The following is a 13,392-nucleotide window of genomic DNA, read 5'->3' as shown; positions in this document are numbered from 1 at the left end:
TTGTAGTACCAAGCTTGGTTAATGCGCACACAACAGTGAAAGTAACTGAAGCTCTTTTCCATAATTAACCAGTTTAATTTCTGCGATTTTATGTAATTTTATGATACAGGTATGGATAAAGCCCACGTTTCATATCTACGTTTTGATTATAGCAAAATAATTTTGTGTAAAAACTACAATTCCGGCAAGTCTATGCTTTGAGGTTAAGCATGTATTATGTGATTTGTAGTCTTTTATAGACCAACATCTTGTGAGTGTCAGAGCTCAATGGGTAATTATTTGTCTAAGGAAAACTGTACCAAATAAATGATTAGCTACAAAAAAAACTTCAATAAATCATCATTCAAATATTAAACATTATCTGTTGGTATAAACAACTCTTATTCCATACATAAACACAATAATTATAGTTTATTTAAATTTCAATAATTTACTATCACTTTTCATATACAATTCATGCAGCCAGAGGCAAAATATAACAACAAACAATACACTTTTCTATTTAAGAAAACATATTACAGTTAGTAAACAAAATAATATTAAATCACAATGCTCTTACAGAGAGAGAGAGTATATAGAAATTTGTATTAAGTTTTGTCACACGATACACACAAATATATATTAAAAACAGACTTTCTTTGGTCCATGTGATTTTTTTGTCTTAAAATGAGGTACATCAGTGGTTAACATATCACTGTGTGGAGGGTGACTGTATGCAGGGCTGATCACTGCAAAGGTACCCCAGCCAACACCCTGAGGGAATTTCTGAGCAGACAATAATTTAAAAAGTCAATAAAATTTCAATAATTAATGTAACCATTAAATGACCTTTTTAAATGACCTTTTGCAAATTATTTTCATACATGATAGATTGTGTACAATTACACAGATGCAGGACACAAAGCCACACTTTTTTTGTTTGTTTGTCTAGTAGGTTTTCAGCATGAACACTTTGGAGAGCGGTGCCTTGGCACTGGAGTAGATTAAATATGATTCTCCTTTAACGCTGAAAAATTCCCAGTCACTGCACCCGATCGTTGGCAGCCAATGAACAGGAACGAATCCTTCATATCCCTGCCACCTAAAAGCAAAACAGAAAAGATGAATCCCATTAGTGCAGTATTTCCATCTGCTCTCACGGTAAGATAATAAATCAATATTAGAATTGTGTGTGTGTGATGTTTGAGATGGTTTCAAGGCGGATACCAAAAGGCAATAAGGTGGACTTATTTCACATTGGGAGGGGTGCTGTTGACAAGTTGAATACCTGTAGAGAATGCTGTTGAGAGAGTAGGATTCTCCATTGAAGGAGTTAGCAACAACCAGAAAATATTCCTGCCCAAGGCTGAAGAACTCCCAATCCACTGCACTGGAAAGAAAGAGGAAGGTATGTGGAGATAATGAACAGATAAAATGACAGCAGACGCATCAAGAAAATGTTTCTGAGCGTGTGTACACCTGGTAAGTATTATCTGGTGATTGAACATCTATACCTGTAGGTGACAATGTCCTGGAAGCGGACAAACAGCTGTGCACTCATGTCCAGTTCATAGATAGTGGAGTTAATGGTGTACTGACTCGGTCCATTACCATGGAGTCTGTGTCCATTGGCAACAACCAAAAAAACTCTGCTGTCAATCTGGAACATTTCCCAGTCTGTGGCACAGAACGTCTAAAAGAAACAATCAATAAATCAAATACTTTAGCCTTCAAATGGGAAACTCGTGGCACACAGAAGTTAAGTAAGTTGCATATTGCTGCTGATGAGAAGAGTTCTGCTGCTATTATATTTACCATATTTTACAGTGCTAGATGAAACTGCTGATACATGCAGGATCCAGTTTCAGCCAAAACAGATGGCCTCGCATTTGTGGCTACAATACTTTGGTATACAGAGGAGTTACCCAGACCTTCTGGCTGCAAAACAAGCCCAAATCATCCCTCCTCAACCACTGTGCTTGACAGCTGCTATGAGGTGTTTGTGCTGATAACCTGTGTCTGATTTTGTGCACTATGGTCAGATATCTGCACTTTGGTCTCATCTTTCCAACGGATATTCTTCAAGAGATCTTGTGGTTTGTTCAAATGCGACTTTGCAAACTTAATCCGTGATGCCATGTTATTTTTTAAGAGAAGAGTCTTTCCTAGCAACGTTTCCACTCAAGCCATACTTGTTCAGTCTTTTTCTAGTTGTGCTGTGTCTGAATCAGAAATGTAACTCTTGGGTTGTTTTTTTTTTAATTTCTCTGAACAATGCACAGTCTTGCTCCAATGCTCCAATCTCGGGGTGAACTTGTTGGGACATTCTTTTGACATCCACTGGACAGCTTAAAATATGACTTGGACTTTTCATTTACTTTGTTCCAGGAAATATTATAAGCCATTAAAAATGGCTCACCCCATGATAGATTTATCCAAGCCAGAGTCACGAAGACATTACCTATGGCGCGCCATCCAAAACTGAAGATACTTAAGGAGGCGTGCCGATGCTTTTAGATTTACGACTCTCTATAATTAAAGCATGTGCCAATAAACAAAAAAAGCAAAGATATATGGTCCACCTTTTCTCTGAAGACATGTCAAGCCTTTCATCAGTTTGTAGATAGATGGTTCATTAAATGTGAGCATTTTCAGAGTGAACTTGTCCTTCTTTTAACTCAACGTAAATGAAAGATCTGGATAGGTGAGATCCAAATTGATAATATTAAATGTAGCCAATGGGCTAAAATTATTTTGAGCTAACAGACTCACTTTGCCTCTGTGAAATCAAAGAGCCAACATGACTAAAAGTATGTGATAAATATGTTTTCTGCCCCATTTTCTTTATTATTTCAGTTAATTAATTACCAGCAGCCCTGAGGTGTTCATGTACATCCTCACATCTCGCATGGGGCGTTCCCATTAATTACACAATTCCTCCTGTTTTCTCTCGAGACTATTAATGTGTCAACACTCTCACATCAGATGTGGTTTGATTCAAATATACCATTCACTATCAGTAACACGTCAAAGCACCGTTATCGCTCAAGCAAATCATAGCAAACCACATACTCTATTTTTTAAGGTAGTTTTTCATAATCATCAGATACAGATCTCATCAGGAGAAACCAAAGCCCAAATGGTCAGAAGATGACTTCCTGCCATGGAGTGGAAACCATGCCGTCCTCAAACCTACTCAGAGTTTTGAGGGGTTTGTAGCGAAGCAGCAAACAGCTGATAGGAAAATATTTTTAGTCTATTTGAGCTACTTTCAGTGCGCCCCAGGGTGGCTGTGGCTACAATGTAGCTTGCCATCACCAGTGTGTGAATGTGTGTTTGAATGGGTAGATGACTGGTTGTGTAGAGTGCTTTGGGGTCCTTAGGGACTAGTAAAAGCGCTATATAAATGCAGCCCATTTATCATTTACCATTTTACATTATTCTTATCACAAACCTTAATTTTCTGGAACACCTGGAAGTTTCCATTCACCCAAACGTAGATGACGGAGTCTAAAGAAGTGGTCACGCCATCAAAAGCATTGGCGACCACCAGGAAATAGTAAGGTCCGACAGTGAAGAACTCCCAGTCGTACGCCCCTGAAGTCTGGAGCATCTGGTGGACCTCAAAAGACTTTGATAATCTGTTCCACCTGTATATCACACTGTCTATAGTGTGATTCTTGTCACCTAAAAGCCAAACAAGCAAAAGATGCCATGCCAGACACTGTGGAAGTTAACGGGTAGTATAGGTATATATTTATATTACCTTGTCTATGATTAGCGACAGCAAGATATGTATGTCCATCTATATTAAATGCCTCCCAGTCTCGGGCACAGTGCGTCTGCAGAGTCTGGAACTGCACAAATCTTTTTCTCCTTTTGCTCCACTTGTAAATCACAGAAAAGTCCGCCTGTGAGTCTTTGTTAAATCGCCTGTCTCCCCCAGAATTAGACACCACCAGATATATCTACATTAAAAACAACAAAAGAGAAAGAGTATAGGTTTAAAGCTTTTAGTAGGATTAAAGTGTGATTTTTCCACTAACTTGTCACACCTTATTGCCCATGCTGAAATGCCTCCAAGCTAGGGCTCCGTTGGTGCTGATATTCTGATAGAGTTGGAAACCTGTTTTAGTCCAGAGATACACAGCAGAGCCAGATGCCGACCGATGAGCCATAGCAGCCATCAGACCCATACCAGGTACCTGGAACAGCTGGAGATTGGATTTTTTTTTTCACAGCGGGTTTATGTACAGGAAATCCCAAATGAAAGTGAAACAAAAGTATCAGACAATAAAGTATCAGACAATAAGACCTAAGTAAGTTTCACAGCAAATGGTGGATAAATACCTCTATGTCGTGGGTCTCTGAGCTGGTGGTGAGCACCTGATGTTCCAGCACATAGTCCAGCCTTTTGCGATCTGTGTTAATGAAAATGAATGGTTTATGTGATTTTATTTCACAGAAACAAGAACAGAAACAGTGTTAGTTGGAGTCTCACCTTCTAACACAGTGATCCAAACTGTACCGTCACAGAGGTAGAGGCCCTTTTTGAGGGGATTAAACCACAGCTGGCCCTGTAGCTGCTCCGAGCATGACTTCTCCAAGCCCACAGACACTCTAGCTTCAGTTTCTGACATATTAAAAACCAGAAAGCAATCAAAGAGGCAAGCAAACATGCAATGTCTTATTTATACTGAGTAAAAATACATGCATATGCAAATTACCATAGGTATTCCCATGTCTATCATCTTCTGCTCCTGTGGCTGGCAGGTCTAAAAACAGTGGTGGTACTGACAGAGCTGCTAGCTGGGGGTCAGAAGAGGGGCAGATCTGATGGGTAGCATCTGAACCTGGCACCAAAACCAGCTGTCGCAGTAGACCCTGGATATGTGGTCACAGAAGAGGTAATCATTTCCGAGTTCATGGCATATCCTTTACAAATCTTATTATAGTCTGAAATAAAGAAAGGCATCTTACTGAAAACAAGCCCTTCCACAGCCCCCGACTACCAATGTGGAATCTGGATCCCTGAATGTTGAGGTCTGAAGGGAAAGGCCTGGAGGGAATGCTGTTTGCCATAAAAGATATACATAATTATTTCTAATAGGTGGAGTAAGTTGTTTTTCTTCTATAAATGAACTAAATTCTCTATAATTAAAGTAGTTCACTCTGTTCTTCTCATTCTAGGACTCAGTGTGAGACATGAACTGTATTACATGTACAAGTGCTGTGTGGGTGTTGATATTCCTCCTTTCGGCGTGCCAGAGGGAATTTCCACTAAAAAACCATCTATCACACACTGTCAGGCTACTGTGATATGGCTGCAGGGCATACGCAGATTTTGAGCAGGACCATTTTATTGTGGTGAAGGATCTACTGCGCCTCAAGGCAAAATCGGAGGGAACAGAGTAAAGTGGGAAACAGACGTATCCACCCAGAGAACAGAGAAGAGAAAGAGGGGAGAGAAACTGAGCTTACATTTCCACTGGTGAGCTGCAATCCACTGTGAGCTTCACGTGATGACTACCAATGGCTAAAACAAGAGTGTGCCACTGGCTGTCAGCCAGCTGGGTGCCTCGAAACACCCAGTGCTCTACAACCCCTCTGTGACCTTTATAAAGGAAGTGCAGACGCTTTCCCGAGAATTTAAGTCCAAGAATGAGGCGCCCATCACTTTTGACTCTTGTCTTCTGACTGTGTTGCTCTTCTCCGGTGATACTTGACTCTTTATTGCTTTTCAAGCTGCTGCCTCCATCGTTCTCCTCTTTGTTCTGATCCACTGGTCGTCCTTTCGGCCCCATCAGAGAAAACACATATTCATTCCCCTGTTTGGAAAAACAAGAAGGAAGCCCAGACACACTGAATTTGGCAGCGGACGATGCTAACAAAGTGCATACGCTTTTTAATCAAGAATGGAGTTTTTTAGGTGATGGGTAATGAACTATGTTGCAATTTGAAACACTAAATTGCACTAGAAGAACAGACTTGCATGTAAGTTTAATTGCAAATAAATCAATAGGCAGTAAATATGAGCAATACCGACATCTGTGTCAAGTTTAGCAGCGTATGCATTCATCTTTCTGTCAGGGTTAATATGGCACTGTAACAGGAATTTCTGTCAAATCTATTCTGTGTTTTGGGTTTGCAGAGACACAGTCTTTCTATTTATGTAACACACAACATCTCCTCAAGCAAAGCAGGGTGGAGTGGTGGCATCTATTATTTTACTTAAGTAATCAACTGTTATTACTTGCAACATATTCCTATTTTCACACCCCTGCAGTCATTAGTACCGAGGCGTTTCAGTCAGATGCTCACCTTGGGTGCACTGTCGGAGACTTTTAATGTCAGAACGATGGAGAATTCCTTGGGGAAGAGGTCACAGTTCACCAGAATCTGGGAGGAGGGAAAGCTCAGTGCGGTATCAGGGCTTGAGAAATGAATCCCCCTCACCCCGCCGGCCTGCTTCATGTGCACCCCCGGCACAAGTTTGGATGGGTCCCTCTCAAGGACAAAAGATAGAAGATCCAGGGGAAGCGAACCTGAACAAAATATGCAAATAAAGACTATGGCAGTGAGTTTTATGGCCAAACTTTAAACTTCCTCGTGTTGCGAAAGTAACACTGCAGAATTCCTGGGATGATTAATGGGTTAGAAAAGAATAAAAGCTGAAAGTTTTTAAAGTGGATTTAAACAAAATCGCTCTCAGGCTGCAGTAGAAGTAATCTATTCACCGTACTTCACACTTTCACTCAACTTCAGTACATTAGAATAATTTAATAACTTTAGGTTTTGCAATGAAAAGTGTGATTTGATGCTTTATTGTAAAAAAAAAAAAAAAAGAAGAAAGAAAAATACCTAAGAGCATATAAAGTTTGAGCTGAAATGATTAGTGCACCAGCAGGATTACTTACTCTATATACCTTAAGTGCTGAGTGTGGTAGAGCATCTTCAAAACCAGAGGTTTGTTTTAAAGGGACACGAGTCAAAAAGGTCAGGATCCACAGGAAACTAATAAATTCCTCAATGTCCCAGTACTACTGCCACCACCACACCCTGGAGTGTGAGAAACAGCCCTAGGTAGTGGTGGGGTTTTATGAGACTTCAGTGGGTTTGTTATTTAATTATTTTTTTTAAAAAGATACTCTTTCCTAAGCAACGATAACAGAAAAATAATAATACTCCCACACTGATGAGACATCACGTAAACATGCGCTGTGTACGTCCTAATATTTCAATGTGTACGGGATTGTTGTGGAATCCCAACCACACCCAATGTCTGTACTTGTTTATGGATGTTCATTTAGGTTAAAGTGGCATGCACGTCCACACAGAGAAGCACTCCTACTGTACTGTAGGCAGATGCAGACAGCTGGAATTACCAAAAAGTATTTTAGCTAGAGGGGCTTCCTGGGTTTTAGATGAAACAGTAAGCCATTCACTGTATAATAATTAACTAAACATTACATGTGCTGAACTCAGCTGAGACTGGAAGAGATAAAATAGAATAAAAATTGAATAATACCTGTACATTGCCTCCATGTTTCTGTGGCTGTCTCAGTTACTCTTAACCCCAGGAGAAGGAACGGCATAAATATCAGCGTTGACATTGCAGAAAATCGGTTTGTTTCAGTTTCCAGTTGGTAGGAATGTCTCCATACTGAAGGTATTTCTTTGCCTATCCTAAATGACAACACACACCAGAAAGCTGTGTACACTTCATATTGAGCCTGCTAAGAATTCCAGCTCCAAACAAAAAAATGTCTATGAAGAAATTCGGGTGACAATCATTAAAGTCACACTGGTAACCTAAGATTGATGTTAGGAGTAGGAAGTCCCAGAGCATCCGCGCTTGGAGAGATCCATTCATAAGTGTGGAAAAACCTGCACCTGCAGCTCCTTTTAAACTCCGGACTCATGCAAATCACTAAGCACCCTGTCAGTCATCCGCACTCAACCACAAATCTGATGACACAGACCTGCCACAGGGGTGAGCTGCACCACTTTGTTAATGTATACGTGTACGCTCACAGACAAGCAGACAGGCACAATATCTGAATGTGATCACATGAAAAATGATTGATTAAAGGGCTTTTTTTATTGTTATTATTAAAAGGCAATCAAAAGAAAACAACAACACTTGCACGAGCTTTGGTCAAGCAGTGCATCCAAGCCGAGCTTTTACTATATTAGTTGTGATTGCACTTTAGTGTATGTTCAGGACATCTAGATGCTTCCTGAAAGCTCTGCAAGTATTGAAAAAGTAATTATGTTTCAAGATAGTAAAGCTAAATAGTATGCTGAACCACATATATGTTTTGAATTAGCAAAATAGTATTAACATAAGCAAAGACTGTAATGGAGAAAGTACTAAGAGCAGCTTGGTCAGATAGTTTTTGCAATTAATACATATTTGCATGTATGTCAACCTGGGTGGGCCAAGTCAGTCACAGTGGAGTACCTGAAAGTGTACAGTCTCCTACAGAGGATGTTCAGTGCCACTCAAACTCGACATTCATTGATTTCCTCAAGTCTGTTTAATCTTATTTTGATGGTCACCAGGTGCTCATGAGGAACAGCGGCATGTCTGCTTGTGTCAGATCTCTCAGAACCATCCGGCACATTTACAAGGCAAATGACACAGTCTTTCTTCTTCCACCCACATTAAGATTATGGACGCCACAAATATCAAGGATGCAAAATACATACCAGTATATTTTCCTTTATCCATTCATCAATCTCTCTTACTGCCAGGAACAGCAGTTACACCCCTGAACCCGTTTAGATGAAGAAAAGCAGATGCAGATTGTCCACCGGTGCCTGATTTTCCTTATTCCTGGTTTGACTCATCGGCCGCTATGATTAATCTTATCACTGTTCCGGTTATACTGAATGCAAGTATTCACACAGACTATCAGATGAGATGCCACGTTCTAAATTTGGACCTGGGTAATAAAGACGATGGTGAAGTTTTAGATGATAATCAGTGTTTGTCCTTTTTTTAACTCATTTATCTAAATTTAGTCATCTTTTGTCTACTACATGAAGAAGTGTGCTTGAGGACCACTTCAGAACCTCATTTTCTGAAACACACTTCAGCTAAGTTTACGGTTTTTCCCACTACTTTCATGTTTTTATGAAAGCAAAGCTTTAGCAAACCCAAGACATGGTATTGGTATGGACCAGTGGTGCCACCTAATGGTTACTTTTGCACATTAGAAAGCAGGTTTTCAGTGCTTTTGGATCCTTAGCTCCCATCTGTGTGCATCTGGGTACCCAAATTTTACCCCTCCCTTCCCTGGAGACAGAAAAGGGGCTTTAAGTTATGTTCTTTAAAACAAACAGATTAGCTGGTCAAACACAAAAACAAAAACTTGACATCAAATCTGAGTACCAAACTATATTTATTGTATACAGTAGTAAAAGACCACAAATAATGTACAAATCAGTAGAGAAAACATAACATGACAAGACCTGGTCCCCGTTCTTCGTACTTTACAGTTTAGCTCAGCTGACCTTTGTCCAGCTCACTGGGTTCTTGAAATGCGAGCGGAAGGCTGCTTGTTGGCATCGTAAAGTGTGCTCTTACTTTGTGTGACGAAAGCTGGAATCATGATTGCTGACTGGCTTGTGCAGATGCATGTCGCACAAACACTCAACATTTCTCTGTGCAATACAATATTGACAGATGCTTACTGATGGCTGTGCAAGGAAATAAGGTTTCATTTCTCAGTACTGGCACCAACTCTTAACTATTCATATAAAAGATGAAAAACATTTACTGTAGTAGCTGAAAGTGTTCAGACAGTTTTTAAAGCACGTATTAAAACCTACATTTTGTTGCAGTGTGTTTTTAACTTTGAAAGGTGCAACCTTTTCTAATAACTTGAATCCAACTAACTTCAAAAAAGCTGGGTTTTTCTTTTCAGGATTTGAGCTTAATGAACCGTGGCTGAACTGGGGGGAGGAAAGGGGGAAAAAAGAAATCCTAGCTCATTTCAGACTATTTACATTCAAAGATAATTTGGTTACCCACATACGAAGAACGGGGCCCTGTAGGTACAGAACACTTGTCTCCCAAACTCCAATGGCTGACCTCCTGATATGAAACAAACTGCATGCTTCACTCTCCAGAATGTAAAAATAGTGAAAGACGCTCATCACCACTTGAAAGACTGCCACTGTAACAACACACAAGCAGACAGCATCTCAGCAGCTGGCACAGTAGTGAAAAGTGTCATTGGTGTCTTTTAGCAAAGACAGTCCAACTTTTGCTGGATACCCTTGCTCAAACTTGAACCTGCTCCTCTTCAAAGCACATCTAAAACTCAGTGTTCCCGTTGGCCTACTTGTGCTAGGGCAATACAGGGGATGAGACACCTGACCTAAAAAAAAACAAAAAACATTCAGGAACCTTTCAGTTATTCCCACTCACAGTCCACCCTCTACAACAAGCAGACCTGCTTTTGAGATCATCACAAGGACCGGTCACTAGCCCACTTTGGAAAAAAACAGAACCAAAAAGAAAAATGTTATGTATTTTGCACCAAGAGATTCTTTACACAATCAAACGCCGACCAGCTTACACCGTGGATGCACTTCTGTGATATAGATGAATTCTTTCCCCTGAAACAAGCATTTCTGCATAAGCATATATCCATCTGTACCGCAGACACCCACAGTCACTCACTGAGTAGCCATCTAAGAGGAAGCAAACACTGATGCAATATAAATGCCTTTAAAATGTGACAGTTTTCACCTTGAAGTTGGCTTTTTAAAGAGAAGCACGTCAAATATGAAGCAGACGTTCTGTTTTTGGAGTATTGGTCCAAGTCCCACAACATTTATCTAACACCCATTCTGATACTGCTGTACAGGAGGGGGAAAAAATGTCGACCATATGCCCCATGGGTGTTAATGTTTAAAATAACAGACGAAAAAACTAAAATTAACATTTACAAAAGAAAAGAAACATTGCAGAAGCACCTAAAATGCAAAGAATTAAAATTCATTTAACAAAACAAAAACAAACAAAAAAACGAGTCACCATTCAGACAACAAACACACAGAAAAGCAATGTGAAATGGGAAGCATGTGTGTATTATGTTCAGATAGTGCTTCCACTTCAAACCATTTTTATGCCCACTGACAGTGACCCCTGGACAAAACACTTGCAGAGCCTCGCATTCAACCCTGATGGATGAAAACAGTGACAAACTACTGGATACTAAGCTTTCACTGCACAGTGAACCAAAAGCAGTGACAAACCAGGAACAGCTGTGATGAGTTGTTGGTCCAATCACAGCCAGCGGTGCCAGAAGGAAATCTGTGTCCTGATTGGCCAGCAGAGAGACTGTTGACACACAAAAGTTCAGTCCTGACTGAGACAGCACATAAACGGCCAACGAGGCCCCCCGCCAACACCTGACGAAAACCATGACAGACATCTTTAAACTGAAAGAATAATAATAATAATAATAAGAATAATAATATGAGGGGAGTGGTGGGGAAGGGATGGACAGTGAGATGGTTGAGGGCGTTGTCTGAGGGTGGCCGTCAATGAGGTGGGTAGGGCTTAGCAATGGCCGCCTGTCTGCTGCTGGAAAACATCTATGGTGTCTTCATCTTCCATTTCCAGCTGAGAAAAAGATGTTCCATATATTAATTATTTTACAGTATTGCAAACATATTCAATTTATTTAGGGGACAAGTGCGCTGTAATCTTAAAGAAACTGAATGTGTTTCAATAATGGTTACAAGTGCATAATAATCATACCTGTGCAGGCGTATCCGTCTCATTGATCGGCTGGCCATCAAACCTGAACCTGATCTGCCTTATTGAGAGACCCTGCAGATGAAGATGCCGCCTTTCCGTTAAAAGAACAGCAAAGTTAAGTGTGCATGTAATCATGCTGCTTAAGAACTTACAGCAGCTTACCTGTCGTTCACAGTATGCCTTCATTAGTTTACTGAGAGGTGTGTGCCTTTTTATTTTAAACTGAACCACCGACCCATCCTGCCCTGCAACCTTGAGGTTGATGTGGTCATTCTCAGTCTTTACTCCTTCCTGTAGAAACACAATGGTTTAACACTTGATAAACAAATGGATTAGCAACCACAGTAATGCATAGTACGTATACGTTTTCTTTAAAGCGACATCCACAATACTGTTAGCCTTGCTAGCTCAGACATACAGAAAGTAAACTAATAGGCATATAATCCCACAATTTTAACAGCCGTGTCACAAAACACAGATGTGACTTGTGTTGAATTACTGCCATACTATTCAGTTGATGCTTTGATTAAAACAAAACGTACATTGGAGCTCAATAACACAGACATGCTACCATATGCGTTCACACAAGGCACTCACAGGCGCTAACGTTAGCATCATTAGCTCCGGGCTAGGCTCAGAACCACTGGCGAGTTTAGCTACCGGCTAACGCTGCTAGCAGTTTTGTTATGAAGTATTGTGGTACAACAAGCAGCACAACGAAAAAATTAAAACAAATAAAATAAAAACTACCAGAATACCATAGTCACATCAGTTTTTAAGGCGGTGCGTCACCTCCATTTGCGCTCTTCTGCCACTGCTGCAGTTGCGGCATTTGCGGCGTTGCGGACATAGCGTGGTCCCGTTTCGACAAAGAAAAAAATCCGCAAATAACAATCATGGTGTAATTGACATTCCTGCTCCCAACCTTTTAGACCCCAATTAGCGGGACAACATCCCTCCCAAACTCACCTACAGTGAGCTGTGTGAGCGCATATAGACGCACATATGAATGTGCGGGTACTCATTCATTTGCGAAACAAACACTGCGCCGATTTAGAGAAACGTGCAAACCAGGCCATTTTTAGATTGCACATATAAGCGACGGTTTCGCAGGAGCTCGCCTCAGCCATCATAACAAGCAAGCAGTTATATAAACCTCTATATATTACCTTTGGCTTTTCCTCTGACATCTCGGCAGGATTTCGCGTTGCAGTTTACAGAATAATCTGCTAGTTCGGCTTTATTTGTCTTTCTGCCGCCTTCTGTCCTCTCCTCTGCCCTGCTAACGGGTGCGCGCTTCAGACCGTTGCTGCAAATAAGCCATTGGCCCTTAAAACACCACGTGGTTGCCAAATCGCGGGAGCGCGCGTCTATGCAAAAAAAAACTCGATCACGCGAGGAATCTATATGAAAATCTCTTATTGTGCGCACAAATTAAACCAAATAACGAGCCACCTGTAAGTGGTAGCTATTGAAGTTCTGTAGTTTAATTTCCATTCATTTAAAATGTTTTGTTTCCATCTTAGTTTAGTTTAGACCAGACTTCAGAATTGGTTAAGCTCTTTAATGTTTAAATATCCTAGTGTATTATTATTGTCATTTTTAATAATACTTTGACTCTTTTAATTTAATTA

General features: G+C 40.4%; 2 protein-coding genes across 4 annotated transcripts; both read right to left on the bottom strand.

The window, feature by feature from the left end:
* Positions 1-398: 398 nt before the first annotated feature.
* On the bottom strand, positions 399-7,960 carry LOC146686324 (thrombospondin-type laminin G domain and EAR repeat-containing protein-like). The gene is made up of 13 exons (XM_085442080.1): positions 7,508-7,960; positions 6,301-6,524; positions 5,461-5,807; positions 4,960-5,050; positions 4,707-4,863; positions 4,481-4,612; positions 4,330-4,400; positions 4,035-4,193; positions 3,746-3,947; positions 3,434-3,666; positions 1,494-1,672; positions 1,268-1,369; positions 399-1,081 (listed from the first exon to the last, which is right to left on the bottom strand). Exons 1-13 carry the CDS (start codon positions 7,590-7,592, stop codon positions 928-930), a joined length of 2,136 nt encoding a protein of 711 aa, XP_085298206.1. The 5' UTR covers positions 7,593-7,960; the 3' UTR covers positions 399-927.
* Positions 7,961-9,367: 1,407 nt separating this feature from the next.
* Positions 9,368-13,082, bottom strand: sumo3a (small ubiquitin like modifier 3a). Of its 3 annotated transcripts, none has more exons than XM_085441507.1 (4): positions 12,928-13,082; positions 11,921-12,049; positions 11,759-11,830; positions 9,368-11,620 (listed from the first exon to the last, which is right to left on the bottom strand). In XM_085441507.1, the coding sequence occupies exons 1-4, from the start codon at positions 12,946-12,948 to the stop codon at positions 11,558-11,560; spliced, it is 285 nt and encodes a 94-aa protein (XP_085297633.1). In that variant the 5' UTR covers positions 12,949-13,082; the 3' UTR covers positions 9,368-11,557. The 3 variants fall into 3 exon arrangements, with proteins under 3 accessions (XP_085297633.1, XP_085297634.1, XP_085297632.1); XM_085441508.1 differs by lacking the exon at positions 12,928-13,082 and adding an exon at positions 12,551-12,626; XM_085441506.1 differs by having other exon boundaries at positions 11,759-12,049.
* Between the last annotated feature and the right edge of the window lie 310 nt (positions 13,083-13,392).

This window comes from Copadichromis virginalis, linkage group LG19 (genome assembly GCF_057382275.1).
Source record: "Copadichromis virginalis isolate Kocher_CV1m ecotype Utaka linkage group LG19, C_Virginalis_male_GT1.1, whole genome shotgun sequence".
Classification (NCBI taxonomy): Eukaryota; Metazoa; Chordata; class Actinopteri; order Cichliformes; family Cichlidae; genus Copadichromis; species Copadichromis virginalis.
This window is presented reverse-complemented; position numbering and strand designations above follow the sequence as displayed.

Bases quoted from the DNA above. Each gene is read 5' to 3' on its own strand.
- sumo3a (XM_085441506.1), bottom strand. From the start codon at position 12,948: ATGTCAGAGGAAAAGCCAAAG. The intron at 12,050-12,927 runs GTAATATATAGA...GTGTTTCTACAG, and splicing joins TGTCAGAGGAAAAGCCAAAG to GAAGGAGTAAAGACTGAGAA. The intron at 11,621-11,758 runs GTATGATTATTA...TCTTTTTCTCAG, and splicing joins AGACGGATACGCCTGCACAG to CTGGAAATGGAAGATGAAGA.
- LOC146686324 (XM_085442080.1), bottom strand. From the start codon at position 7,592: ATGTCAACGCTGATATTTATGCCGTTCCTTCTCCTGGGGTTAAGAGTA. The intron at 3,667-3,745 runs GTAATATAAATA...TTTGGCTTTTAG, and splicing joins TGTCGCTAATCATAGACAAG to GTGACAAGAATCACACTATA. The intron at 1,082-1,267 runs GTATTCAACTTG...TTTTGCTTTTAG, and splicing joins CTCAACAGCATTCTCTACAG to GTGGCAGGGATATGAAGGAT.